The sequence below is a fragment of the Chelmon rostratus genome, chromosome 5, assembly GCF_017976325.1.
Source record: "Chelmon rostratus isolate fCheRos1 chromosome 5, fCheRos1.pri, whole genome shotgun sequence".
NCBI lineage: Eukaryota > Metazoa > Chordata > Actinopteri > Chaetodontiformes > Chaetodontidae > Chelmon > Chelmon rostratus.
Window position 1 is genome coordinate 18,425,300 of NC_055662.1, and position 27,878 is coordinate 18,453,177.

The 27,878-nt window shown below is 41.2% G+C and overlaps 1 protein-coding gene across 1 annotated transcript in view; it reads right to left on the bottom strand.

Moving 5' to 3' along the window:
* grid2 (glutamate receptor, ionotropic, delta 2) overlaps positions 1-27,878 on the bottom strand; it is a 478,236-nt gene that overhangs the window by 98,145 nt on the left and 352,213 nt on the right. Inside the window, exons 9-10 of the mRNA XM_041937698.1 lie at positions 10,157-10,258; positions 3,247-3,444 (exon numbers count right to left, since the gene is read on the bottom strand). Of these exons, the coding sequence (XP_041793632.1) occupies positions 3,247-3,444; positions 10,157-10,258 (300 nt within the window). The remainder of the gene's footprint in view (positions 1-3,246; positions 3,445-10,156; positions 10,259-27,878) is intronic.

A 27,878-nucleotide genomic window follows, 5' to 3' on the forward strand; every position in this document is an offset into this window, starting at 1 on the left:
ACCACATAAGTATGTGAGTACTGTCTTGTAATCCCACTGTGAGCCCAGCATGGACTAGGCATCTTTTGATGCATGACTTTGAATCATTCATTCATTACTCATTCATTGATCTGCTTTTGTGTCAGTATGCCTCCACAAACATTTAAACCATTTCTCATCACTTTGAATTGTTGGAATTTAAAAGAGACAACTAATGATTGCTTTAATTATTTACATGTAAGGCTTTAAGTAGGAAAAAAAGCTGCCAGTGAGTGTGTCTGCCAAGAAAAATGGGCTGAGCTCAGCTTAAATGCGGAAACAATGATGGCTAATTAAAATGTTTTCAGTCCCCAGTGCTTGGCTAGCAGCTGTAGACATCTGCTTGTACCATAACAAGGATTTAAGATGCTGCTGTGAGCTTGTGCATGTGTGTTTGAAATCCGTACTATGCGAGAGATGGCACATTTTATGAACTTGGTTGATAATGATATTTTCTTTGTTGCTACAAGTAACTGACAGTAGCAGGTTAGATTCTGTAGGCAAATGCTAAGCCCCACAGCCACAGCGCACACACACTGATTGCACGTTTACAGACACACACTGGCATGCTTACCCACCACACACACATTCATATCCCCACGCGCACACATAGACAAAACAAACAATATTTTTAATCCACTGTGGGCAAAAAAAATCTGCAAATTTCACAGTTGAGTGAGGAAACAAAATGCTTAAATGTGCAGAAATTGTCACTTACACTGCATAAGAAGAATATTGGGATAAACCCTGCAGGATGCCTGTTGGTTGAGACAACATGACGATATGCATGCACGTGTGTGTGTGTATGTAAGTATGGGTAGGGATGAACTGCCATGCTGACTGCTGTGGTCAGTCAACATGGAAACTTCCAGAGGGCGCTCTGGGTAATAATTATCTGGTATAATTGGGTTTTTGGAGAGATAAACCTTGCTGCTGACTGATGAGGAAAACAAAATTATTTGCATGTTCAGTGCGTGCCTGTGTACACATAAATATGCATTGTGCTTGAAGCATTTCTCTATCATTTCGGGGGGGGGGGGGCACAAGTATACAAGGTCAAGGGAAGGAGAGGAGTCTTAAAAATGCTCAAGCCTGACATGCAGCCAAAGGCGTGGAAGACTCGGGGGGGAAAACACTGGGGAAAACACTGTTGACTTTGACCTGTGGAGAGTGAACAACATGTGCAGCAGCTGAGTGCAATTCAGGAAGGACATCAGAGAGCTTTGTGCACACATGCAGATGAGCATGCACTCACACAAACAAATAAACGCAGTGGGAAGTGTAATTAAGACCAGCTTAGTCTGTATAGCAGAAAAATGTTTTTATGATAGTTAAATTGCTGTAACAGATAATCTACTTCCTCAACAGTAGGTTTGTTTCTATTGTTGCATTAATGTCAAAGTGTGCTCTATTTCATTAAAGGGATATCTCCCATCATGACAGCCTTTTGTGTGACAGATGTTTACAGTGGCTTATCACCTCGCTGCACTGACCTCTGTCAGTTAAAAGTCTGAACTCTGACCACATCTTACATTAGCTGTGTCTAAATTTCATTCTACATTTTCAGTGTGGTGTAGGTTCATTAGTCGTGAAAGCAATACTTTAGAAGTTAGTTTCGGGATTCAAGGTATTTTGTCTTCCCTCCATCTGGCAGAGTAAGTGTATAAAATTTCAAAGAAGAATTTAATTCCTATGGCGAGTTTAGCAAATTTACTTTAACTAACTTAATTTACTTACTTTTGGCATTAAATGAAAAAAAAAAAAAAAACACGAACAAAAAAATGTTATCGCTGTCTTGGCTTTTTGTCGCATCCCATTTTAAGAATCCATAAATTATTTTGGGGACAAAGGAATGGCGTGACTCCGACAAACTGAGGTGAGCTCAAGGCTTAATGCTGGCGGGCCCCCGCATGACAACACTCGATGAATGTTTTAAGGAACCAAGGCCCCAGAGGAACAGAGACGGTCTGAGTTATTCAGTTTATTGAGATGCTTCTTGTAATGTTTCCATGTGTTTGCTTTGCATTTGTCTCTGTAGCAAAATAAAATGTTCTCTGCCTTTTCTCTGAAAAAGAACAAGGTATGACAGTGAGCGCAAAAATCCTGCATGTGCTGGGAGTCCTTTAGGTTTTAGTGGAGATACTGATCCCAAAATGTTTGACTGATTGTGAAATAAGAATTATTGTCACTGAGGCACGATACACAAGATCTCCTTCATTTTGTTCTGCTTGCTTGCTACTGCTGTTTCTGCAGTAACCAGTCAAAGATGATTAGATGGATTATAATTTCAAACATATTTAGTACTTTGACAAAATAATCTTCAACATTCAGAACTGTTTGTCAGTGGCTACTAGAAAAGCTGCCAATGTCAGTGTTGGGATACAGCTACAGCATGTTGGACAACAGAAAGGTTCTTCATCTAAACTTAGGAAAATAAACCTGGGAGCACAAAAGATTGACCTGCAAGTTCACCAGCAGTGAAATTAGTACACTGTGCTAATGGATTTCAAAGGTGGCGCTCCCTCAAGTAACCTGTATGCTATGGCTGCTGTGTTATGGTTAAAGTGCATCCAACTGCACCAAGTTATTTTCCTCAAGCTATAGGCCTCGCTCCAAATTTATAGCTTCACTCTCTCTTGAGAAACAGATTTGCTGCTTTTCCATTTTTCATTGAGGAAGTTCAAGTGTCTGTCAGTAGTTATGCAACAAGTACTTAAGGATACTTGAAGCTAGTCAAATTATTATAAAGTTGCTGTGGTTTCACCAATATGAAATATTGCATCTTCAAACCTCTGAGTTCAGGCCCTCTCTAGTCCACTTTTGACTACATGCTGTAGGACCAAGTGAAAAAGTGTCTCTCTCCAATTTTAAGAAGAGTTAAACTAATTCAATGAATTAGCCTATTTCAAATGTGTGAAATGACACTGTGACATGATTCTAGTGGGAACGCTGAGATGGGACTCGAGACTGTGCAGGATCAACCTGAGGGAGGTTATAGACCTACTTAGCAAAAGCAATGGCTATGGGATGTGCATGCAAACACACTTCTCCTTGTGTACTGGTATAGTGTGTGTGCAGAAATAGGTAAAATGTACCCCTCTGCATATTCTCTCTGCAGGGTAAATCCTCATTTACCCAACCCATGCCATTGCTCTCCAATATTCATATTTATTGTTCTTGTATTGTAAGTGTGTGTTTGTGCATGTATGTAGATCATTTTCTCCTCACCTTGAAGACCAATTCACCCATCAGTCCGTTCCATTGACCGTCAGGCTGCAGGCTGCCGTATTTGTGGTCTGGGGCGACGTAGATCTCATACTTAAAGCCCAGATAGTTGGACAGAGCATCCAGGACGTCAATGGAATAGCCCTGGTACTTCTTCGGCTTTCCCAGAACATTTTCTGACACCATTACAAACGGCTCCTCCTGGAGGGCAAAGATCAATCAGTGCGTCAGTAAGTCAGTCAAGCAGCCAATCTATGCACAAGTCATTCAGGCATTAAATCACCCAATTATGTAAGTAGCCGTTACACCACCACAGATGCTCACCCTAAAGGTTGGGAGAATGTCTGAATGCCTGCATTACACACACAGTACAGAAAGGTCATTTTCAACACAGCCTTATTCACACTGCTAGTGAAATTGTAAGCAAGTTCACAACCATCCCTCTGGAGTTTACATTGTAAAAAACAATTTGTACGGTTGAATAAGTTCCCATACGCTCACAAAATTGAAGTCTTTCATGTTTTGCATGTTTTGGACTGCCTCACAGCTGTGTTCTTCTTCCCTTTTACTGACACATTACTATCTTTGAAAGCTACCTTACCGCCCCCGACCTTAGTATGCGGTACCATCTTGTGGGGTTGGGTGCAAATGGGATTTGTCACCCCTCTGACATGTGAAATGTCACAGCCCGGGTGAAATCCCACCCCTGTGGGTGAAGTGTGTATCACGTCTCCCTCTCAAGCATGGGCATCCTCGTTCCCTGATAGAATATGAGATGCTTGGGGAGTCATTAAAACACTGCTCTACAGTGCCTCTAGTGCCCAAAAACTTCACTGTCTTAAATGAGCAGTTACTACACTCTAATCAACAAGAATCAGAAACTGCAGAAATGAAATATCATTGCTAGCAATTTTTTCTTTTAATCAATATAATAAAAAAAGAGCACAACGCACAAGAGAATCAGCGCTGTTGCCAGAAATAACTCTGCTTTCTGTTGTTGCTGTGAGGGCAAACCAGATGCTGACAAATATACCAAAACAGAAACAACAACCTGCTGTACTTTATCTCTGTCCATGTGTGTAAATTCTTAGTTACTGTAAGTGCTTTCTCTTTTTTTGACTGTCTATTTACGGTTTTCAGGAGAAAAACAAGAAGAATTCCCCGATCTTTTGGCTAGGCTCCCAAAGTTCCTGACTCAGCTTTCTTTTCATTCACAGGGGGAACCGTGTTTAGTAATTTATTTAAAACATGAGCTATTTAACATTTTGAAGTGAATTAAAATGTTGAAAATCAATAATCGCATCATGCAATTCAGCAGATGTGTTTTTTATTGGTTCATTTTTAAATGCAGTTGGGACGGCTGAACCTCTTGTTTATCGATATCACCATGGCATTTAAAGGGCAGCTTCCTGTTGAGGTTAAATGACATCCAACAATGCTGGCATTTTAGGCAATTAAGTGAACACAGCACAAGGAGAAACAAGGAGAGCAGGAAGCGAGTGGGATGTTTACTTTTTTGTTTTTACTGTGCTTGGATTGAGCGTTCCATCGAGGTGTTTTCTCCTCAGCTCTTGTCTATTTCATGGCCCAAACTCCCTCTCCCCCTCTCACTGCTCTTTTTCTCTCTTCTTTAATAAATCCCTATTGATGAGTGAAATGTTTTAGGCCAATATGTCTTGCAGATTTATGAGGGTCTCTGTGTTATTGACTGAATACTGGCTGCACATTAAGCACACACATCCAGACGCACACACACAGGCGCAGGCTATGCTGCGCATTAACTTGGCTGTTTCTAATCCTTGCTAGCTGCCGCTGTTCAATAAGCTATTAGGCAGTGAGTGGACATGCATGCCAAGTCCCTCTCTCACTGCAAGCACCCATCAATCAAGGTAGGAACACCCACTAGCACACACACCCATAGATACTGAATAACTCCCCAAGTACCACTGATTGCCTACGTGGGTACCTTAATAAACAAACATAAACATGGAGGGGAAACCCCGTTGTACTCAGGAACAATAACACAGTCGGCCATTTGCCCAGGCCTTTATACTTCCAAAAGGTGAATGTTCACATTAGAAGCTCATTTCCAAGGTAAATCATGCATTACATTGCTATAATGGTGGGGTTTTTTTTAAACATAATTGGTACTGTTGAACACAGCATGGAATTTGGATATCAAGGTTTCATTATCAAGCAGCATACAGGTTGTAAGAATATTATACATGCAAAATTTTTCTGCTCAAAGTTGTATGTGTGTTCATGGCACGTTCTATATCTGAAGAAAAGGAAAAAATAAGTCTTAAGAAATCTAACAAGCTAGATAACTTGAACAAGGGGGATGTTATAGCTTTACCAAGCAATGAAAGAGGAAAAAGACTGAGACCAATTCAGCAGCACAGACATGTTTGATGTGTCTTGTAAAAACAGAAATCTGTGCCTTACAAAGTACAGAAAAGTAGTTGGTTTCACTTGTCAGGCACGACAGCATATTGATTGAAAAATTGAACTGATCCTTAAAAACCTCCATTTCCATTTCCTCTGCATGTTTTCAAAATAAGATTACAGCTCCATTTCCTCTGCATGTTTTCAAAATAAGATTACAGCTCATGTTCATTGATTGTATTCCAATTGGCATTCCAAGCACAGTGAAAACACACACATGCACCCGTACCCATACTGTACACATGCACCTGGATCCATACACAATGCCCACCTACATGAGCTTGCAAGGGAACCATTTAACACACAACCAATAGCAGCAGCAAATCAATACAAGGGAAGAAACTGTGCATGTGCAACTCTGTGTAGGTGTGCATATGTGGGGGTGGGAGTGTTTGAAAGTACTGAGGGCATGTTGGAAGGTAAAGGACTGGGAGAACAGAGTATATATAAAAGCATCTCGTGTCTCTCTAGTGTCTCAAAGCCTACCCACGATTTTAGCTTAGCTCACTGTTCTCTGGCAAGGGCACAGGTTGTTTGACACAGATGTCATTTCAAGTTGGCTGTACAATACATGCCAGTTCTCTCCCTCACTCAGACATCAACATGACCCGCTCCTACACATGACTAGACAAATGCACCACTAGCTGGACCATAACTGTTCTTTTTGGCTTTTTATCTCCACTGGGTGTAAGCCTGGAAGATATCATGGGTTTGGTCGTGTGTGTGTGCTTTTTGTCTTTCTGCAGCCTGTCTCGCATTCGACTGGACCCATCAGCCTAATATTTTCAGTGCACATTTATGCCTGTATGCTCAAGGACCTCTCATGGTTCCCGTGATTCACAGTTTTTGAAAAACCTGTTTCATGAACTGTTCTGTTTTACAGCGCTGTTATATACTCCTCACGCCTCTTCACCGGCCGGTTGGGGCTGCAAATGATCAACAACTGCTTCAGTTTGGAATCTTGTTTCCACTCGGGACAACATAGCAAAAAGCTTTTTAGCAAAAGGCTCGGCCAAAAACAAGGTTTACCTTGTCTGCTGCAGGCCACATTTGGGCTTTTTCACGGCTCAAAAAGTGACATCCAGAGAACGGTTTGGCTTCATCTTGAACCAGAGCTTCTGCAGATTAATTCCATGCCTGATGATCTGTACCACCGTCTTGACTGTATGCCTGGTGGAGATCTACAACTCTACTGAGAGCAATCCTCTCATTTAACTTTGCAAAACATGGTGGCTGTTTGGGGAAACATTGTCAATTCTCTGTGAAACTATGCAGCCAAATCGTTTCAAATAAATCTTAACTAAAATAAATTGGCCACAGAGTTGCTGAAAAAATGCATAATTTCTAAAAATGTGGTTTCAGGAGTTGTACAGGTTTTGACTTTTGAGAGGCAACGAGTCATGTAATCATCTGAACTCAGCCAGTGAGCTATATCTTTCCTATAGCTCACTGGCTGGTCTGACTTTGAGCTGCCGGGCTCAATCGATACTCAGTCGATGGTTTCCAGACTAAAATCTTGTAACGAAAAATTACCTTGTGAGATGTCGTCTGGCTTTGTGATGCTAATCTGTCTCTCCGCCGTCTCCTTTCTCTCTCTGTTGTTATTTTGCAGCCCCTTCCTTTCCCCCTGCCACCCACCAGCTGTGATACACACCATTTGGCATCTTTCCACACCGCAACGTCTCTCGATTTCCCTAAACATATGTCTGGGACACCTCTCTCCCTCCATTCCATCCATCCATCAAGGCTACAACACTTGTCATCCTTGCAATATCATCTAACATCCTTCTATATCCAGCAATCCCTCTCTCTGTCTTTCCAATATTGCTCCCACCTCCCATTCCCCTCCTCCCCCCTCCTCCTCTCCTTCCTCTAATTCCTTTTAAACAAGTTCATTCCCTGTCTCCTCTTGACTGGAAGTACCACATGTATTCTCAGTGCTGCTCGCTGTTTTTGGAGACATGACTGGGACCAGGAACGGCAATTTTCCACAAAGACTAAGTAATGGCATTTGAAGAGTCCTCTGAGGGAATGCTGGGAATGACAGTCATGTGGTGATTTGCAGCAGTGAGCAGTTTCAAAACACTCTGTGGCTTTGCCCGTGGAATTGGTGTAAACTATATCTTGAAAAGCTCTGCCATTCTCTTTAGAAGATTAGATTTCATATTGTTATAAAAATGAATTTTTCCTCCGTCTCTGTTGGATAAAGATGGAAGACATGCAGGGCAAATAACAGAGAAGCCATCCAGATTGGGATGCAACAGCTAAATCTTGAACTTTGTGACTTCTGATTTGTAGATGTAGATGGTGCACTGCGGGTTTTGCTCTTCATCCCTCTTTCAACATTTCAACAGGTGCCACATTTTTATCAACTGGAACACACTGCTGTTGTTAGTCTCTGCTGCGCCCCACATGCTTTCGCTGGTAAAATTGAAGTTTTCGGGGCGCCCCCATGGTTTAGGGATTAGGACAGAGACCATGAACTGCGATGTCCCTGGGACCTTTGAAACATTTCTCTTATTTTCATTGTCATCTCTCTACTTTTGCTATCTAATTAATCTAAAAAAAGGCCTTTTTAACAGGGGTAAAAAGTCCAAGGGTAATTTTTTTTCCTTCTACCAGGCCTCAATGCAATACAACACATTTTTAATCATAGTACAAATGTGTAATTAAATGTGTGGTTCTTGTGTGCTTTATCATCCTCCAAAGCAAAACTTTAGGTTCAATTGGGGAAAACACTGTGAGCACTTTTTCATTATCTCCAAAAATGTGAACTCCAGTTAAAAAGGGACATCTTTGGCCTTTGGCTGCATATTTGGGCTGCAGTAGCTACATTCACAGCTTGCTACTCATAAATGTGGAGTAAAACTGGAGAAATAAAAAAAAATCCGCAAAAAATGAAAACTCAGCTTGGTGAGAAGAAGTCAGTGAGAGGTAGTTTAGAGGCGTTCTGATTTTCTGAGTATTACATCTAAAGGAAATCATGTTGCTGTCTGGTACACATCATTTTAATGTGACTGTTTAAAGGCTTCAAATTAAATTCCCAGTTGCAAAATATCAATTTCAATCACATTTGTGACCAAAATGGTTACATTACTGAGCCCTGTAGAGGGACATAAACACATAATTATAGTGATGTAGCCATCCCTTGGTAACACCCATTATACAATCAATACAGTCCCAGCAAATCAATAGTATTGATTGAGAGTCATTGGCCCTAATAGCAGTATGATCTCATCACCATTTACCTAATCGATAACTGTTCAGCAGTCTGACTGACAGAACAGAATGAACACATTCCATCACAGGTTAATGTTTGTCTGCGTGCGTGTTCACACACGGTTGTGTCTGCGTTACCGGCTAGCCACTAAGCACGGTATCTGTGTGAGGCCGTTGCACCGTACAGACAGAAAACAGTTATATCAGAGTAGGAACAGCCCAGAGCAACACAGAACAATCTGTTCCAAAGGTCCCCTCAGAAACCGCACTTCATGCACACACACGTAGACACACAAACACACAATCAGGATGTGCCTTTCAACCATTCTCGCATAAAACAATAACAGTACATCCGGGCAGCACCCTGCACATTTCACACTGTTTCTATCTATTTCTGTCTCCAGGCCCTCATGAGGCATCAGTCACAGCCAGAGGTACAGAACATGAAGTGTAGAAAGAACAAGGGAACACAGAAGATAAATGTGGACATACATTACAACTATAGGAACGACCCTACACTGACGATGGGAAAAAGGGCGATACTCAAAAACACAATCCATATTCTTTTCCCTTTAAGGATGATGAAAATCAAAGACTGGAAAAAAAAAAAAAAAACAAAGGGAAAGAAAAAGGGATCGCCACAAAGATGTCTAGCATTATCTCTTTCTTCTCTGCTTCTCACTTCAAAGATGGGATATGAAGAATTTACAGCAGTGAATCTTTAAAGCACTCATGGGATGTACTCAAATCGCTGCTGCAGGCAAGACAGACCGAGCCGGAGTCTCACTATCATCAAGACTCTGACGGTCTCTCTCATCTAGCCGTCAAGTGTCAAAATGGAAGCTAATGAAATGATGACAGCTTGGTCCATTACTAAACTCACCTTGTTGCATTTTATTTGTTTCACCTTCTCTGACTCCTCACTTTCCTCTGAACACATTGTCTCATAAATGTTTGCCTGCCATTTTTATTCCCTCACATGAGCCCTCAATCTGTCCCTCTCTACATCTCCGCAGAGACAGTTGAGTGATGGGCGGAAAAGTAGACAAAAGGACGGATTTACAATAGAGCAAAAGGTTGAAGTCTGACATGCCAGCGCCAGCCACCACAGTCTGTCTTTGATTCTTCTGGGTGAACCGCAGGACAATTTTCAAACAGGGAACGCTGAAACAGGTCTTTTTTTTTTTTAACGTATGGCTGATTGTAAAACGCAGGATAATAAAAAAACAGAGCGGTCAGCTATACTCACCAGAACAGTTACAACTCGTAGCACCACACCTCTCATGTTATTTTCCAATTTCCTGTCTGTCAGAGTGCCGTTCAAGCCGTGGACTGGGTCCCACGTGGCCAGCTGCAATGGGCACACACAGAAACACACAAAACAGTCAGATTTGCATCGTGGATGCTGTGAAGGGTTTACAGACAAGAAAACAGCAAACGCACATCAGGAATGCTTATTTAACATTTGCATGCTTGCTCTAAAAAGTCAGAACAGAAAAGAGATGTTAAAACACACTCAGGTCAGCAACTTGATAACTGAAAATTTTATCTGCCAATGTCTACTTTCTATCATGTCCCACTTTTGCACATTCTGTAGATGTATGTCAATTTATTTTACTAACACCCAAATGAACTGTACCTGTGAAAATGATGGTGATTTTCTTTGATTCAAATGCGCTTTATGTATCTGACCCAGACTTGCATCATGACCTTCCAGTCTTTTCCCCCAGAGCACATTATTTAAGTCGCCAACCCCATTTTCTTCATCTATGTGCTGCCCTCTCTGTTCAATATAATATTTTTTTTAGCTTCAAAGATCAAACTAGCCTGGTTTCCCTGTAGAGAGCGAGGCAGTAGGAAAAAAAGAGGTGATTTAGCTGTCTGCTATCCAAAGACAAACACACACCACAACCACACATCCACACTGTGATACACACAAAATTGCACGGCGTGATTTGTGCTTAGAAGAAAACACAAACGCACCAGAGAGAAGCAGAGGGCATACTGCAGAGGGAAATATGGGATAATCCATTTTTCTAAAGCCTGAAGTTACTGTTGAATTTGCAATTCTCTGCCAATTCTGATCAATTCCCTTTTGGGACCGATACTTACAGTAAAGCTTAGCTAAAGTGGTTGCTTTTTCACGCCCCTCCATTTAGTTAACATTTCATATCCTGTTTGAAGTATTGTTGACAGAACAAAAAGCAACAGTTTAACTCTAGTAGGATTACTTCCCTTAGCATAATCATGAGCAGGTGTTTGCATGTAGTCAACTACTGCCTGATTTCATTGATTATACCTTTTCTCGGGCTGGTTGATTGACATCTCCACAAACTCTACTGTTGCACCTGTTGCAGTGGGACAATTTTTAGCATTTTTGTTTGTACATTCAAATCGGTGACCTCTTGTAATGTCCAGCAGAGCCCAGTTTCAACTTGAAGTAAAGTCTAATCAACTATAACTAAGAACAGAAGCGCAGATGTGTAGGACCTTTAAAAAGGTTTGTTCTGAGCAGGGGGTTATTTCCTTTGAGTCATTTCCCTGCACAAGCATGGCCCAATATATCCTTATATTCCAAATTATGTATTATTCCAATTATTATTAAAGCATTGCTGTGATTTCGAGGATGCTGCTTTTTTTCCTGCATTTTATATGACTCACACACACATTCAGGTAGATTAAACTACATATTATCCTCGTTTCAGCCTGGAGGGGGAGATGTGGAGCTAGAATCTGAGTGTGACTGCTCTCCCACACACAAAATCTGTATTCCCCATTTTTGTTCTTTCTCTATTTTATTACATGGAGAAAACAGAAGCATTTGTAATCTTCTGTTTGTATGAAAATGAGGCGACTAACCTTTATTCTATAACACAGACAAAAACTACTGCTGTATTCTTCTCATGACAATCCTAATGTCACCATAGGCCTTGATCAGAGTGAGTGAATGTCTGTGCGCAGCCTACTCTTTCCTCACAGATGCTGTCTGCAACCCTTGCCGGTTTTCTTACTGTATATATGTGCTGTGTACACACGTGTGTGCCAACAGTCGTGAACTTACAAATATGAGAACGGGGGTGGATGTAAAGTGAAAAAGATAAAAAGGAGACACAAAGAAGAGAGACTGGACATACACGAGAAGGCGAGAGGTAACATAAACAACACTAAAGCAGAGGAGACATGGGGATCTCAACAGACGAAGAAGATACTGATGCGTGGTGAGCCGTGATGATGAAAGACATTGTAAAAGGTGAATTTACAGCACGGCAGCTCTTCTAAGTGCTTGTAAATACATGAGCGTGTATAATCAATATAACATTAGTGGCGCAGCCAAAAGCGAGATGCTTTGCATTCTTACTGAAACGCACGTGCAGGAAATAAATCCTGCCATGCATGCACACATACTATACAACCACAAGCAAGAACTGATTCAGGCACACAAACACATACTTAGTAAGCCAAGTAGATAGTCGAAAATAGTTCAAATGGATGGTGCAGATTGGCCAAACATACACACAAATCAAGACAAATCACATAATTAGAAATCATGCAGTTAATGATGCATGATTTTCAGCAACTATTTTTTGGATTAGCAGCATGAACCATAGAGCTGACACGTTAAATTACTTAACATTGATCTGACTGCCACCGTGTTGATTTTCACAATTATAGTGTGACATAAGATCGCCAGAAACAGGTGAGCACGAACACAAAAGAGTTCAAGCTTGTTGCCCCCCCCCGGGAACACACACACACACACACACACACACACACACACACACACACACACACACACAATATGCCTGTGTTGTCCTTCAGTAACAAGCAAGTGACAAACCTGGTATGAACACTAAGGCTACAACACTGAAAGAATATATATTTGAAAAAAAATATATGAGGGAATGTTTGTCTCTTTTCCAGAACCTGCTGTGCACGCAGAATACAAGTCCAATAAAACAAACCAACTAAGAAGAAAACTGCATCCTATTGCAGGTATCTGTTACAGATCAGCTTAGTTTGGCGACAGAGAAACAGCAGTGACACCAGACTTCTTCGAGTGGGACCGTGGGAAGTGCTGATAAATAAAGAACGACAAATGCAAATTGAAATGGTGTTGTAGAGCGGCGTGCGCTCCCCTATCAGCCTATTCAGCTGTTTACTTCCTCAAATCGTGACCCGGCCTTTTGATAGTGGGGCTTATTTGTGGCAAAGCCCTGAGGAAAAGGTAACCAACAGTCAAATATCCGGGAAGTAAGTGAGCCTTAGCAAACACACCTTGTAACACGCTCTGTTACAGGCTTGTTCTGAGTTTAGCTTTGTGAAACTGAGTCCCAACCTGGAACCAGATAAGATTTATAGCTAATGACAGAAGTACAAAATCAAAACAGTGTGGTTTTGTTTTATTCGTCTTTTCTGTACAGCATCTGGAAAACAATAATTGCATTGCCTTCTGCCATAATTTTAACCTAAAGCAAGGAACTGAATATTGATTCCTCTGGACTGCGTTAATAAAATAAGGGCTTCTATAAAAGACCACTTTGAAAACTATGTTGGCCTCTTAAGCCTGTTGCTCCAGCTATTAGTCCATAATAATAATAACAATAATAAACAGTTGTTTTATGATGACCAGCGCATACTGTTGTAAAGCTGTATTATGTTTTACTAGAAATGTTGCTGCATCTGCATATCTCTGCAATGAATGTGGTGAAAAAAATGTTATCACTGACAGAAATGATGGCCTGAGGAAGGTGTACAATACAGAGTCACCAGCCATTTTAGCAGAAATTATCATTCAGGATTTTTATATACTACTGGACCTCTTCACTGATCCGTTTCTTTTGGATCTTTACTTGACCACCTCATTCATTCATTCCTCTTAGAAAAGTTCATTATAGGCGAGTGTAAATTGTGCAGAGACCTATCAACATTGGTGCAATTTCTTTTTAACCAAATGTTAATAAAAGCTACAAATCCTTTAATTCCCTTTCACACTGTTATCTGATATTATGTATTCTATAGTTGCATTTCACAGACCAACTTGCGAATGTGATTGAATGAGGAAGAGTAAGGAAAGGCACAGAGGGAGAGGAAAGCAAGTCAGAATGAAAGTGCCTCTCCACAGTATTACAACGAAATTGGCGATGCTACATTATCTGAATATCAATATATCCACTCTATATTTATATTGTTTTGACTTTCATATATCGGGAGAAAGTGAAGGCAGCCTTCTGTGTGTGTGTGTGTGTGTATGTGTGCATGTGAGTCCGGGGCTGAAACAGCAGCCTGGCTAGCAGAGTGGCCTACTGCCTCTGCTTATCTCCGTGGCTCCAGATAAGGGCTCATTTCCCCCCCGACAGTATGAAATAAATGTGCATTTGTGTGTGAGTGTGTGTGTGTGTGTGTGCATGTTAAGTGAATGACCCACTGAGCTTAGGCCATTACCATGTAGACTCAGGCTTCAAACCAGTGCCATTAGCATCCCACAATGCTTTTCTTCCAATTCATCTAGCACTATCGCTATTTCCCTTTCCTTACTTCCCTCTGTTGCTCATTTACTGCTCTCTTTCCTTACTTTCTTCTTCTTTCTCCCTGTTTTCTCTCATCTTACCGCCACCTTTCCTCTGCAACAACGTTTTGCTAATGTAATCACCTAAATCTGATTCTTCTTGTGTGCATGCACCCAACACACACAGAAAGATAGGTTCAGGACTCTAAACAAACCTCAAGGCCTTATAATCAGAAGCTGTAGAGACATATTGAGATGGGAAAAAATGTTATTTGCTAGCAAATGACCATCCCTATTTATAACCCAGCTATATTAAAGCCAGCCAGCTAGCTAGCACTATACCTAAACTTCACTCTCAGCTGAGATGAAATAAAAAAAATATACAATATGTTCTTACAGCACTTCCCAGTTTATACAGTACTACTCAGTACGCCAAACACACAACTTTAAGATAACGTGTAGCCAAGCTAGCTAATTAGCAAGCTGACAACTAAATTCACCCATCCGGCTGTTAGCTATGCTAGCTTACCCACCTTACCTTAAACAAATAAGACGTGGCACATTTTCAACTTAGTGGCAGACAGCAAGTGAGCTATAAATTGTATCCTGCAATGCTGCGAAATGCTAAGCTAACCTAGCTACTTATCGACTGATCTTCTGCTGCTAGCATCTATATTTAAATACTCAAACTGCGACCAGCTTTCAAAAGACTATAAGAAATTTGCTATTAACGTTACAGATCGCCATATTAAAAAAAAAGAAACCTCATTTACAGGCAGTTCTTGTCATTAATACTGTTCACTGCAAAAAAAACCCTCTCCCAAAGCTTGAATTCCATGAATATTAATATGCGTAAAGCCATCAAGAAATAAGTCTAGCTATTAAAATGTTTTTACTGTCATCTTTTGTGTCATTAGAAACATCAAGCTTAATGTGATGTCAATAAACTGAAAGACAAGACAATATGTAGCACTGGTAATTGTAACTTTAATGTTTTATGTGTTTCTCAGGGGGAATCAATGTTGCATCTGTAAGAACAAACAGATATTCAAGCAAACAATAAGATATAAATGTGTTGATTTATTCATCTCACTCTCACTCGCAGCCGATGTTGCCATTTTGCAGAAGTGATGAGTGAGATTTTGTACATCTCACAGCAGGGCATTATGTCTTTTCATCACGGCTTGATGTTAGTTCACGTTGTTTCCTCTAGTCATTCGTTTTCATTAACTTCTTCTGCAAACTTTGCAGCCAGGATTCATGTTTTTGTTTTGTTTTCCTCCAGGGAAGTCAGGGAACGATGGTTATGTACCAGTGGGGTAATTTGTCCACTTGTGTTTTGTGGCTATAAAACACCTGCTTTAAAATATTGCTCCAAATTAAGCAAAATAGCCAGTGATGCTACTCATCTTGGTGACTGTGAGTAGTGTGTTTTTTTTCACCATTCTGCATCACCCTTTCAAGCAGCCCACATTACTATAGCCTAATGCTGAAAAATCTGGACAGTAACCTTCCCACCATACACACACACAGACACCCAGACACACATATGGACCTCGGGCACTTCAAGGGATGTGTATCCACACACATTTAAAAGTAATTGGACCATCGACCGGTTCTGTGTGGGGGCCAGAAGAATCATTTGCTGTTACAACAAACCCTTTCACTCTACAGAACTCACCCACCCATCCTACACACACTCTTAGATGAGCACATGCACATATATGGACTCACAATCACACAGAATGTGCCCCGTAGCCTGATCTCACAATTACTCAGGATTATTTTGAGGCTTTGTGCATCTCTAAACTGCCATGTGGCAAACACATCAAAGCACACTGTGCAACAAACTGTGGCTTTCGGTCGGGTTGTTACATACATGAAACGCAATCGATAGCAGGTGACATTTTGAAGCAATGAGGCTGGGAACAGTGTATAAAGCACTGACGGAGAACAGCCACTGCAACTAAATCAATATGCACAGGATTTTGTGAGAAGTAAAACTATTAGAAAAGTATGAATAAATGTCAAAAATCTGTCCTCAAATTACTGCTGGTAGACAAAAAAGCAGCTCCCCATGAAATTGGACCTGGGCAATTGCCGTATTAGCCGGCGCACTTCCTCTCACCCCACATCATCAGCTCCACCAGTGGAGCGAGTGGGAGAGATTTGATTTTGGGCTTCCTAATGCAGTGCAATATTGAATTGTTAGTGCAGACTACTCTTATCTCCTTGTAGTTTATCTGCTTTTCACCAACAGCTAGGAAAATATGAGTTTTTATCCCTCCATTCATAAACTGTTTTCTCTGCGCTAACCTTATTTTATCTGCCAAGCACTGGTGTGTCGCTTCCAGCCTCTGTAGCTCTGCAACACTCCTTCTGTCGTCTCTGCCAAGCACTCATACGTCTGCCATTGCAGCAAAGAGACAGTAGCCAGGCACGGACACAGACAAGCTGCTGAGCAGTTTCACTACTCCTGTTTCCCACTCTCTCCTCCAGTGCCCCCCCTCAACCCCCTCTTTCTCCCCTGCTGATGAGTAACATGTGTGTCAGTGCAGTCTCCAAACAGCTTGCACACCAAGCGTCCCTTCTGTCCTCTCCCCTCTCTTCCTTTCCTTCGATCCCTCTTCCAATTCTTTTCAGCCCACAAACCCTTTCTCTATCTCCCCCCTCAGTGTCTCTACCCCTCCCCCCCGTCCATCGGCGAACAGAGAAGGGACAGTTTGTTGCAGCAGGCAGTCCAGGCTGCACTGGTATCAGTGCTCTGCACCACCAGCTGCCTGATCTCAACCTTATAGTCCTTGTGCTCATCCATCCTGCTCCCTAAGAAAAAAATAGTTCCCTTCCAAGCGTACTCTATTCTGCTGTCTCAGTGTGTGCCCACGCAGGTCTCTACCTCCATATCCGTGTCTCAAACACTTGTACGAAGTATATTGTCTTAATTCCTGCCATTTTGACTTGCTTGCTGTATTTGATAGTTTCTATTCTAAATTGTTGATGACAAAATTAGAAAATACAGAAAAGTATGTCCTATTATAATCATTGTGTCCTTGATAATGAGACTACTACCTGGAAAGCAATTATATTTGATAAAGCTACTTAGATAAAGTTCTGCCCAACTGCCTGCTTCCCGAATAGAGCTGAATTTCAGGGAAACAATTTAAACAGCAAAAAAAACATTTTGGGCAAATTACTGATAAACTGTGTAATATGTAAGCTAATGATGTAAATGGAAACATGGCCCATTAGAAAGGGGGTTGCATTATCTCCTCTATTGACAGGAAAAATAATTATATTGTAATTTTAAAAATGATTTTATAACTCAGAAAAGATATTGGTTGGATGTTTTCTGTCTGTCTGTCTGTCTGTCTGTCTCTCTCTCTCTCTCTCTCTCCTACACACACACACACACCCCAGCACGCACGCAAACACACACACACACACACACACTGCAGTCACTGTTGGAGACATTACAGACTGATTGATTTCCTGGAGACTTGCCTTTTATCACACCCCTGACCACAACTTGCTTCACCCAAACCCGAACCTTTAACCTAAGCCCCAAAATCAGCTGTTTTCCTATAAGGGACACAGCTTTCATCCCCAATTGGAGTCCCTAAGCTAAAGAACATTGACTGGTCTAAATGTAGCTTAAGTCAGAAACAAACACACAAACATCTTTCAAAACAGCCAGTAAAGGTGAGTTAGAGATGAAAATCATGGTATGGGATTAGACTTAAAAACAGTATAGAAAGCAACCCGCCACCTCACAAACTACCCAACACATCGTCATACACTATCGTCATACACGCCAGCTGATTTCACAAACTTCTGGAAGGATGGCCTCATATTTGTGAAGTCAGAGCACACACTGTATGTTTCTCACTGAATGTGCATATGCATTGCTGTAGTTTGACTACAGCTTTGAGTATATTTACCTCTAATTCTGGACAGTTTTTGCCTCCATATAATCACTTTTGGTGCTGTTGCTGTCATTCAATCAATTAAGTGCCTTTGGAGGAGCTCCACAAGGTAAGAATATCAAATCAAATCAAATGCAGGATGAAACTTTGCTCTCATAGGGCTTTACTTTGGAGTGGTACTCATATTCTGCAGCTCTGATTGGATTGCCCTATATGAAAGTCATTATGAGCTTGATTTGTGCCGTGTATATTATAAGGGTATGTTTGAACTGTCAAGAGCCTGAACTGAATTTTTCAACTTCCTCCCTGAATGTTTGTAGATTACATGAGCACATTCCAATCAAAAAGCTTAGTTACACTAATTGGAGAGAGAGAGAGAGAGAGAGAGAGAGAGAGAGAGAGAGAGAGAGAGAGAGAGAGCTAACCAGCATTTGCCCATCATTCATTGCTGCCAGCTCACAAAGTTTAAACTGGAAATTTAAATATAATTAAATTCACACTTGCTTTTAGGAAATTATTTGGATCTGAACATTGTGAAGTAGCAGCAGACCATATCAGCTACCAACCATAGCTAAGATTTTAACAATCAATGAAACATCAAATCTTGAATTATAGCTATATCTGAAGAACCTTATACAGACACTACTGAAGATAACTTTAGTTCTCTAAACACTTGTCTAAATACAAGTGTCCTCCTCCTCTGGTGTACTTGTTATTGTATTGAGACACTGTAGAAATGAAGTCCAAATTACTGTTCATATATTTTTGTCCTATACATTTGCTTTGCATACTTGGCACCATGATGAACAAATGAACAACTGATGGCACAACGGCATTTCTTAAGTCGACACATAGTGCCATATCTGAGCATGTTCTTTACTGTGTCCGTTAAAGTCCTCCTCCACTCAAAAATCTGTTTTTTCTTTTTGCTCCTGCAGTTGAATGTTTGAGCTTCACTGTGCAGACTTTCACATTCACCTATTAAAAGTGGAAAGCTTCTCTGTGCTGTGAAGAGGTGGGCCCATGGGCATGATTTGTGACATTTGGAAGCCAATCCTGGTCCAATATTCAACTTTCACTGGTGTGAGGCCTCCACTCCGAGAAAGGTCTTCTCAGTAGAGTAGGAGACATCTCCTGTGAAGTAGTTAAACTTTTGAATTGACAAATATTTGCATAATAACAGATTTAAGGAGGGAGAAGGAGAAGGTGCAATTTTAAGCATTTTTACAATATGGCAGAACTTTTTCTGTGTAAAAGCCATATCAGAAACACATTAGTCAAAGTGCAGTGTTTTGTGTACATCTTAAAACATGTCTGGAGGGGATCTTTAAAAATTGTCAGACAGTAGGAGAAGGAGAGTTGAGATGTTTTCCCTCTGCCTCTGCACATCTAGTTGACACAGCACCAGTCGTCAGAATAGATCTATATAAAATGCTGGACTGGACTGGAGTCGACAAGTCAGCTCACTATAGTTCACAAAAAGATCTCTAGCACCTTCCTATGCCCCACATTATGTCCTATGGCAAACCAGCTGAGGGTTTCAAAACTGTTGATTTTAACAATAAGTGTTAGTAATTGTAGTCACTTAATGTATGTGTAATGTTCTTTGGTGCTTTATGAATGTGGATTTCTTGTCTTATGCCTAGAGGGCTTTGGCTGTGTAAGAGAGGGTGCATGCAAATGACTGTAGGTCAGTGTCTGGATTTGGTACCGGCGAGACATGTTCCAAGGTTAAACGGTTGAATGGGGAATTTTGTGAATATCTTTTTGGTATTTGGTATTTCCCTTCCCCTTCTGCACGGCAGTGGTGAGAATATGAGAGCAGTAAGAGTTTGCAACAGAAGGAGAGCTGGAGTGTATTGATGGCAGATGATGTGTTCAGGACATGAAGTAATAAACTGTACATTTGGATATGCCGGATCACTCCTACACTGTCATTCACTCTCTCTGCCATGCACACGCACACGCACACACAACCACACACAAACACACACACACACACACACACACACACACACACACACACACACACACACAGACCATACAAATTGATCATTACAATAGCAACAACAGCAACTCCTGTTCTGATTTCCCAGATGAGCTGCAAGCTGTTTTATTGTTTGCTTGTATTGTTGGGAAGGTATTTGTGTGTGCGTGCGTGCGTGCGTATTAGAGAGGGATACACAATATTTTGTTTTGTGAGGATATACAATTCAAAGTTTCTGCTCTAACATGTTTTTGAACATCAAACTTTAAATGACTGAATTACTAAATAATTAAACTGCATTATCATTTAATATATTTCCTGTCTGCTTTTAATTGAATAAGAGGACAATGTTTTATTAATATTGCCTCAGTGGAACTACTGGAACATCTCTTTCAAATCAATTAACCTCTGTGTTTGAGATCTGTTTGGCAAATGAGAATATATTTGTTTGTGTCACAACTAAGCTACATATAAAAGAGTTTTGTGGGCATCTCATCACAGAGAAATGCATAGCAATTTTTTTTGTTCACCTCTGTGTGAGTTTATTGTTTTTGTCTTTCATGTTGTCTTGATGGGAGGTGAGAATAAGACAGAGGCAGACAGAAACTAAATGACAACTGGAGGGCAGACAGAGAAAGTAAGACAGAGACTCAGGGGTTAAAAGAATAAAAAATGAAACAGGGGCAATGTCATTTTAAAAAGATGTTTCCCCCATAGGAAAATGAGAGAAGAGGTGTCAGACTGTAGGGTGTACCGATGAGGAGAGTGATGGAGCACTGCTGAAAGCTGGAGGATCCGATGGGGAATATAAGTGTGACCTGAGAGGGGTTACCTGAAAAATTCTTCGATAGTGTTAACAGGAGGAGAAGTTCTCAACTTTGTCTCTTACACTTTCTGTCACTCTCCCTTCTCTTCCTCCCGTCTATTCTCCACGTCTGTCTGCCTGTCGTTTGGGATAAATGCAGGCAGGTAGACACATGGCTCTATTTACGTCTCTGTCCTCTCTTTGCCATCAGACTCAGGAATACATAAATTGCTCCCTTACTTTGGCATGACAGCGTGTAAATATCTACACCTGTCACTTGGTAAATGCCGCCTTTCTCTTGTAATATCTGTTTAGCAGGACTTTACACACATATAGCTAAAGAAGCATGCAAGCAGAGATTGCATGCAGATGAAAATGTATGCAAACCTACTTGTGTACTCAAACACACACACATAAAACACACAGAAACGCATGAACAGATGAAGAAGTAAATCCATAGGGAGTGTTAAGTGAAGATAAGCGCAGCAGGAATAAGCCAAAGTCATTAAATACCACTGGGTTATAAATAATACATGCCACATACATGTGGGGTTAGAAATTATACATGCACATACACGCTGCGATATCATAATGGAGTGAATGTAAAATGTCCATTAGAATTACGGTTTTAAACCATGAGAGAGGCGACACGTACAACATGATTTTACTTTTGTCTGCATAACCTTTTTTCAATCAAATTTGTGAGGGTGGTACTTGAAAAAGTGCCGACTAATCCGTGAACATGGGCAGGCTTTCATTCAAACTACCGCGGGCGATTTACATCTTCAGAAGAATTAAGGCACCTACCTGGATCGTCACAAAAACTTTGTGAATCACTATCTTAGAGAAGCAGAGACCCGTAATCCTGCCGAAACCTTTTTTGCAGGTACTACATAAAGCTCAGTGACAAAGCTTGAAGTGGATGGATTTCTGTTTAATAAGTAGCGCACCAGGCCAGTTTTACTGCGTTAATGTCTCCGTCTTCTACGCCTTCGTCTTTTTCATGCTCTTTTTTTTTATCGCTGCTACACCAGTTGATTATATATTGGAAAGGTGCTTCAAAAAACATGCCACAGCAGGAAGAGTTAATAAAAACTGAATTAAATGTGTATAACCTCCACTGCTCTTTCACTTTCAATCATTTTATTGAAATAAACAGTCCATAGGCAACATTCCTATAAACACAATCCAGCCTAGGGACATGTGAAAATAGGAAAAATACTGGGGCAAAAATTCTAAACATGCATGCATCAGAAGAGCATATGTTTAATATGAAATGTCTAAAAGCAGAATAGCGTACTACTTTCATTTGTTCACAATCATTCCTCACTTACATTGAAGGAAAATTCAAGAAAGCACTTCTAATTACATGGCTGCTTCGAACAACTGAATTACTTTTAATTGTTTTTGATTGTTTTATCACTTTTTCTCATTCAAGCTGATATTGTGCAACTATGCCTCCAGGACACACAAAGCACTCACTGTTAAATACCACTCACGAGCAATCTCAATATCAACACCTATTAGGTCCTGCATTTGCTGTGACCCTGCCCTAACTACCTGTTAATGATTTCATTTTCTCCGTTGAATCCAGCAGTCTTGCTGAGAAAGTAGAAAATTACATGCAGCAAGTCAATTTCCACAACGTCAGCTGCACTCTGACAGTTACCCAGTGTGTCAGTCAGTCAGTCTGACAGCCAGTCAGTCCATTCAGTGCTGTGGACTGTAACTCAGCTAGCCAGTAAACTGGTCACTCAGTCAGCCAGTGAGTGTGACTCAGTTGTTAAAACCTTGACAGGTCTGGTAGACAGCTGACTGCTGGGCGTCATGTACTGTACCTCTGAGGAAACGGACACTGACATCTTCGGTCTGTAAGAGTGTGACTGCGTGTGTCGCACGTGTGGACAGTTAGGGGCTATTTTGCAGCCATTCTGGCACAAGGATACACTTGGCGCCCTTCACGTCTCAGCTGTCCGGCCCTTACACACACACACACGCGCAAACACACACACACACACATTCAGCCCTGTCACCCGTCACTCTGATTCCTGCTCTTCACCGAGGGCCTGTCTCTGAGCCCCGTATGTCCAAAAGCAGTCGTTTCGTTGCATTAACACATCTCTTGACCTGCCGTTAACTGACACTTATCTATCAGGAAAAGACAGCAGGCACAGAGGAGCACAGAAAGCAGAGATCAGGAGGCTGGGGCATGAATGAATAGATGGATAGATGATGAGAGAAATGCGATAACAACATTCACAGGAGTAGACGCGTGCACTGGAGGGGTGAGGGTGAGGTCAAGGGACAGTCAACAAAAAGCTAGGTTAAAGCGACTAGGAACAGCGCTCTTAACAACACAAGGCAGCTAGGAGACAATAAAGTTGAGCTAATGTGGTATTAAGAGGTAGATCCACCTTTTCACATCAAAAAAAGAATTAAAATTCAGGACACATGATGCTCTTCCCTTTGTTCTCACTTATTCCCTGCCGACGGCCTTCCTGCCCAGAAAAACTAATTTATACTTCCAGGTGCGCTCCCCTGGGAAGGGCAGCTTTTACCCACTCACATCATGAAATGTTCAAGCAGTAAATGTTTGAAAAATGCTCTCTGTAACACTGATGAATGATCTAAATTTGAAGTTCATGTCCTTGAATAAAAAAAAAAAAACCTCATGCACCTTAGTGGATTCCAAACCCTAGCAAAGAAAGCAGCATGGTTTGACTCATTCAGCTACTCACAACCACATAGTATCTACTAGTACCTAGGATTAGGAGTGTGCACAGAAATGATCCTGATGGCATACGAAACACCATAATAACAAAATGTATCTCCATTGTGTTGAGAAAAGTGTGCTTTGCCGAAGGCACCGAAAGCTTCTCCTCCTTGGGTTCCTCCTTTAAGTCCCACTTCACCTTTTAGTTGCAGCAACTTAAAAAGTGCTTGACCACTGGCTACGGTTTATTTGACCACAGAAAGATGTTCACATTCACACAGAGTCATAAATTCACATTGGAGAGCTGGCTAGAACCACAATCCTTTGCGCAGTTCCACTGGAGCATTTAAGGTTTAACAACCCTGTCCTCTAGAAATTCCATTTATGTACAACTAATTTGTTTTGGTAAATATGTTTGAAAATGTAATTGGTATGTGGATTATGCACAACATTTTTTCCACAGAGCAAAATACTCCTGCGCCTTCATACTGCACAGAAGTTGCAGGTAAGCGGACGGGATGTCAGGATGGAAACAAAGCTCAGGACTTGCTCACTGAAGACTGGGCGTCACATACTAAGTCCTACATTTGGTCGGGGTTAAAAAAAGGTAACACAGAGTTTTACAGATATTGTGCGTTCAGTACGCTACAACTTGGTAGATGCATTCACTAAAGACCTTTAACCATCTGAAATTTCTAGGGGACAGGGTTGGTTTGGATACCTTACTCAAGCACAACCCAGTAGGAGATGTTGACAGAGCCCTAACAAATGTGTTATCCTTACATGTGTCCTTCACAACCTGCACTGAGCGGATGGAGGCAGCCAGCAAGTAGATGGAGGCCAGCTGGTGTAAACAGCAGCAATAATCAGGAGAGAAGTTGGGTAAACACACACGAAGTGAGCAGACTTAATCCTCCAGCGAGTTAGCTGTGGTAGCGACATGGGGAAGAGGAGGGAGTTAAGGAACTTTAGGTGGTGCCCAACGGTGATGGTGTTTGTGCACAGTAAGCTCGAGTGTGTGTGTGTGTGTGTGTGCTCAGACCGTTTGTGTACACAGTATGTGTAAGTCTGTGAGCTATGTCCATAAGTGTATTTTCTGTCTCCAGTGTTCATGTGTGTCCGCTGCTATGTAAATATCTCGCGTGTGTATGTGTGAGTGGCGTGTGGGTGGGTGTGTATTTGTGATCCACAGAGGCATGCAGTGCTAGGCAGACTCTGGCTGCTGTAATCCGAGGTTTACACGCTGTAATGCTGCTGAAAGCCTGCAGGCCTAGCTGGCAGAGAGAAAGAGAAGGAGAGCAACAGCGAGAGGGAAGGAGGGACATTATAGAAGAGACAAGAAGGAGCGCCGATGGGAAGGGCAGACATAAGAGTCAAGAATTAGATTGATGAATGGAGGGAGAAAAGTCTAAATGGACAAAAGAGAGACAGAGGGACATAAAATGTATAGTTAAGATGAATACATGCAGCAAGATTCATTTGAAGAGAGGAAGAAGGTGTTTGATGATAAGAGAGAGAGATACTATTAATTTCCACACTAATAATAATACTTTTTTAATGGGACGACAAATGGCTAAAAACATGAAGAGAAAGAAAAGATGGGGATCAACTTCTGGGCCCAAAAATCCAAGTTTTGTTGTTCTAAAATAAATATATTCACTTCTTGATTGTGTGTAATTTTTTATAGACTTAATCTGCAGTGAGTATATCTTAGTGACTGTGTTACCGTGCTTTGTTCTGTGGTTCCATTTAAAATGGTCACTAACAGAAACAGGGCAAGACCAACAGTTTCAATAATTAATGGTGATGCATTCCTTTGGTGTGTGTTTGTGTGTGTGTGCATATGCTGTTAAGCCTAGCAAGATAAGGAATAGTCAAGAATTAATTGTGACTGTTTCTTTCCTCCCTCGACCCTCCGGCTTCCTATTTTAGGTTGCAGGAGTCATGTGAGTTTACCTGTCGGAACTTTTCTGCCCACACACCATCTGGCAAAGTGCTTCAACTGAATGACGACATTACTTTTTCATTTTTTTTTTTTTTTTTTGCAGGAAACCCATTTTCTGTCTACCCTGACTTTCTGTGATCTTTTACTCGAGTTTGTGATTAAGCAACATCATTACACTCATGACATTACTGTATTACATTCATTTGGCATTTTTGTCCAAAGTAACTTCACGTTTCCCATACACATACTAAAAGAGCATGAGTTTAATGCTATTGGTAAAATAAGAAGAAGTATAAGAAGTATAAGAGTATAAGAAGTATACATCAGTGATTTGATCAACCCTTTACAAACTGTACTTCCTTGGCTGAAGCACAACTGAATAATCAGTAATACTGACGCATAAAATAAGTGGAAGTCAGAGGTGCCAGGAAGTTTTCTTCAAAACATTACTGCTACTATGACTGGACCGGGACAATAATTCTGGCCACATTCACTCCATTCACAACTGACCGTGTGTACTGTGAGTGTTTGTTGTTGTTGAAATATTTTTTCTGTTTACTGTTCATGCCAGTAACACATCTTCTGCTTTTAGTTTCCAAAATAAAATCTGTCTGCATTTCTTTAAAAAAGCCACGTCTTCAGTTTCAAGAGTTAGTCAATTGCACTTGCATAATTGAGGAAACAGGAATAAATATTCATATTATATATATACAGTACAGGCCAAAAGTTTGGACACACCTTGTCATTCAATGCGTTTTCTTTATTTTCATGACTATTTACATTGTAGATTCTCACTGAAGGCATCAAAACTATGAATGAACACATGTGGAGTTATGTACTTAACAAAAAAAGGTGAAATAACTGAAAACATGTTTTCTACACTCTTGGCCTTCTCTCGATGAGCTTCAAGAGGTAGTCACCTGAAATGGTTTTCCAACAGTCTTGAAGGAGTTGCCAGAGGTGTTTAGCACTTGTTGGCCCCTTTGCCTTCACTCTGTGGTCCAGCTCACCCCAAACCATCTCGATTGGGTTCAGGTGACTGTGGAGGCCAGGTCATCTGCCGCAGCACTCCATCACTCTCCTTCTTGATCAGATAGCCCTTAAACAGCCTGGAGGTGTGTTTTGGGTCATTGTCCTGTTAAAAAATAAATGATCGTCCAACTAAACGCAAACCGGATGGGATGGCATGTCGCTGCAGGATGCTGTGGTAGCCATGCTGGTTCAGTGTGCCTTCAATTTTTAATAAATCCCCAACAGTGTCACCAGTAAAACACCCCCACACCATCACACCTCCTCCTCCATGCTTCACAGTGGGAACCAGGCATGTGGAATCCATCCGTTCACCTTTTCTGCGTCTCACAAAGACACGGCGGTTGGAACTAAAGATCTCAAATTTGGACTCATCAGACCAAAGCACAGATTTCCACTGGTCTAATGTCCATTCCTTGTGTTTCTTGGCCCAAACAAATCTCTTCCTCTTGTTGCCTCTCCTTAGCAGTGGTTTCCTAGCAGCTATTTGACCATGAGTCTCCTCTTTACAGTTGTTCTAGAGATGGGTCTGCTGCTAGAACTCTGTGTGGCATTAATCTGGTCTCTGATCTGAGCTGCTGTTAACTTGTGATTTCTGAGGCTGGTGACTCGGATGAACTTATCCTCAGAAGCAGAGGTGACTCTTGGTCTTCCTCTCCTGGGTCGGTCCTCATGTGTGCCAGTTTCGTTGTAGTGCTTGATGGTTTTTGCAACTCCACTTGGGGACACATTTTAAGTTTTTGCAATTTTCCGGACTAACTGACCTTCATTCCTTAAAGTAATGACGGTCACTCGTTTTTCTTTAGTTAGCTGATTGGTTCTTGCCATAATATGAATTTTAACAGTTGTCCAATAGGGCTGTTGGCTGTGTATTAACCTGACTTCTGCACAACACAACTGATGGTCCCAACCCCATTGATAAAGCAAGAAAATCCACTAGTTAACCCTGATAAGGGACATCTGTGAAGTGAAAACCATTTCAGGTGACTACCTCTTGAAGCTCATCGAGAGAAGGCCAAGAGTGTGCAAAGCAGTAATCAGAGCAAAGGGTGGCTATTTTGAA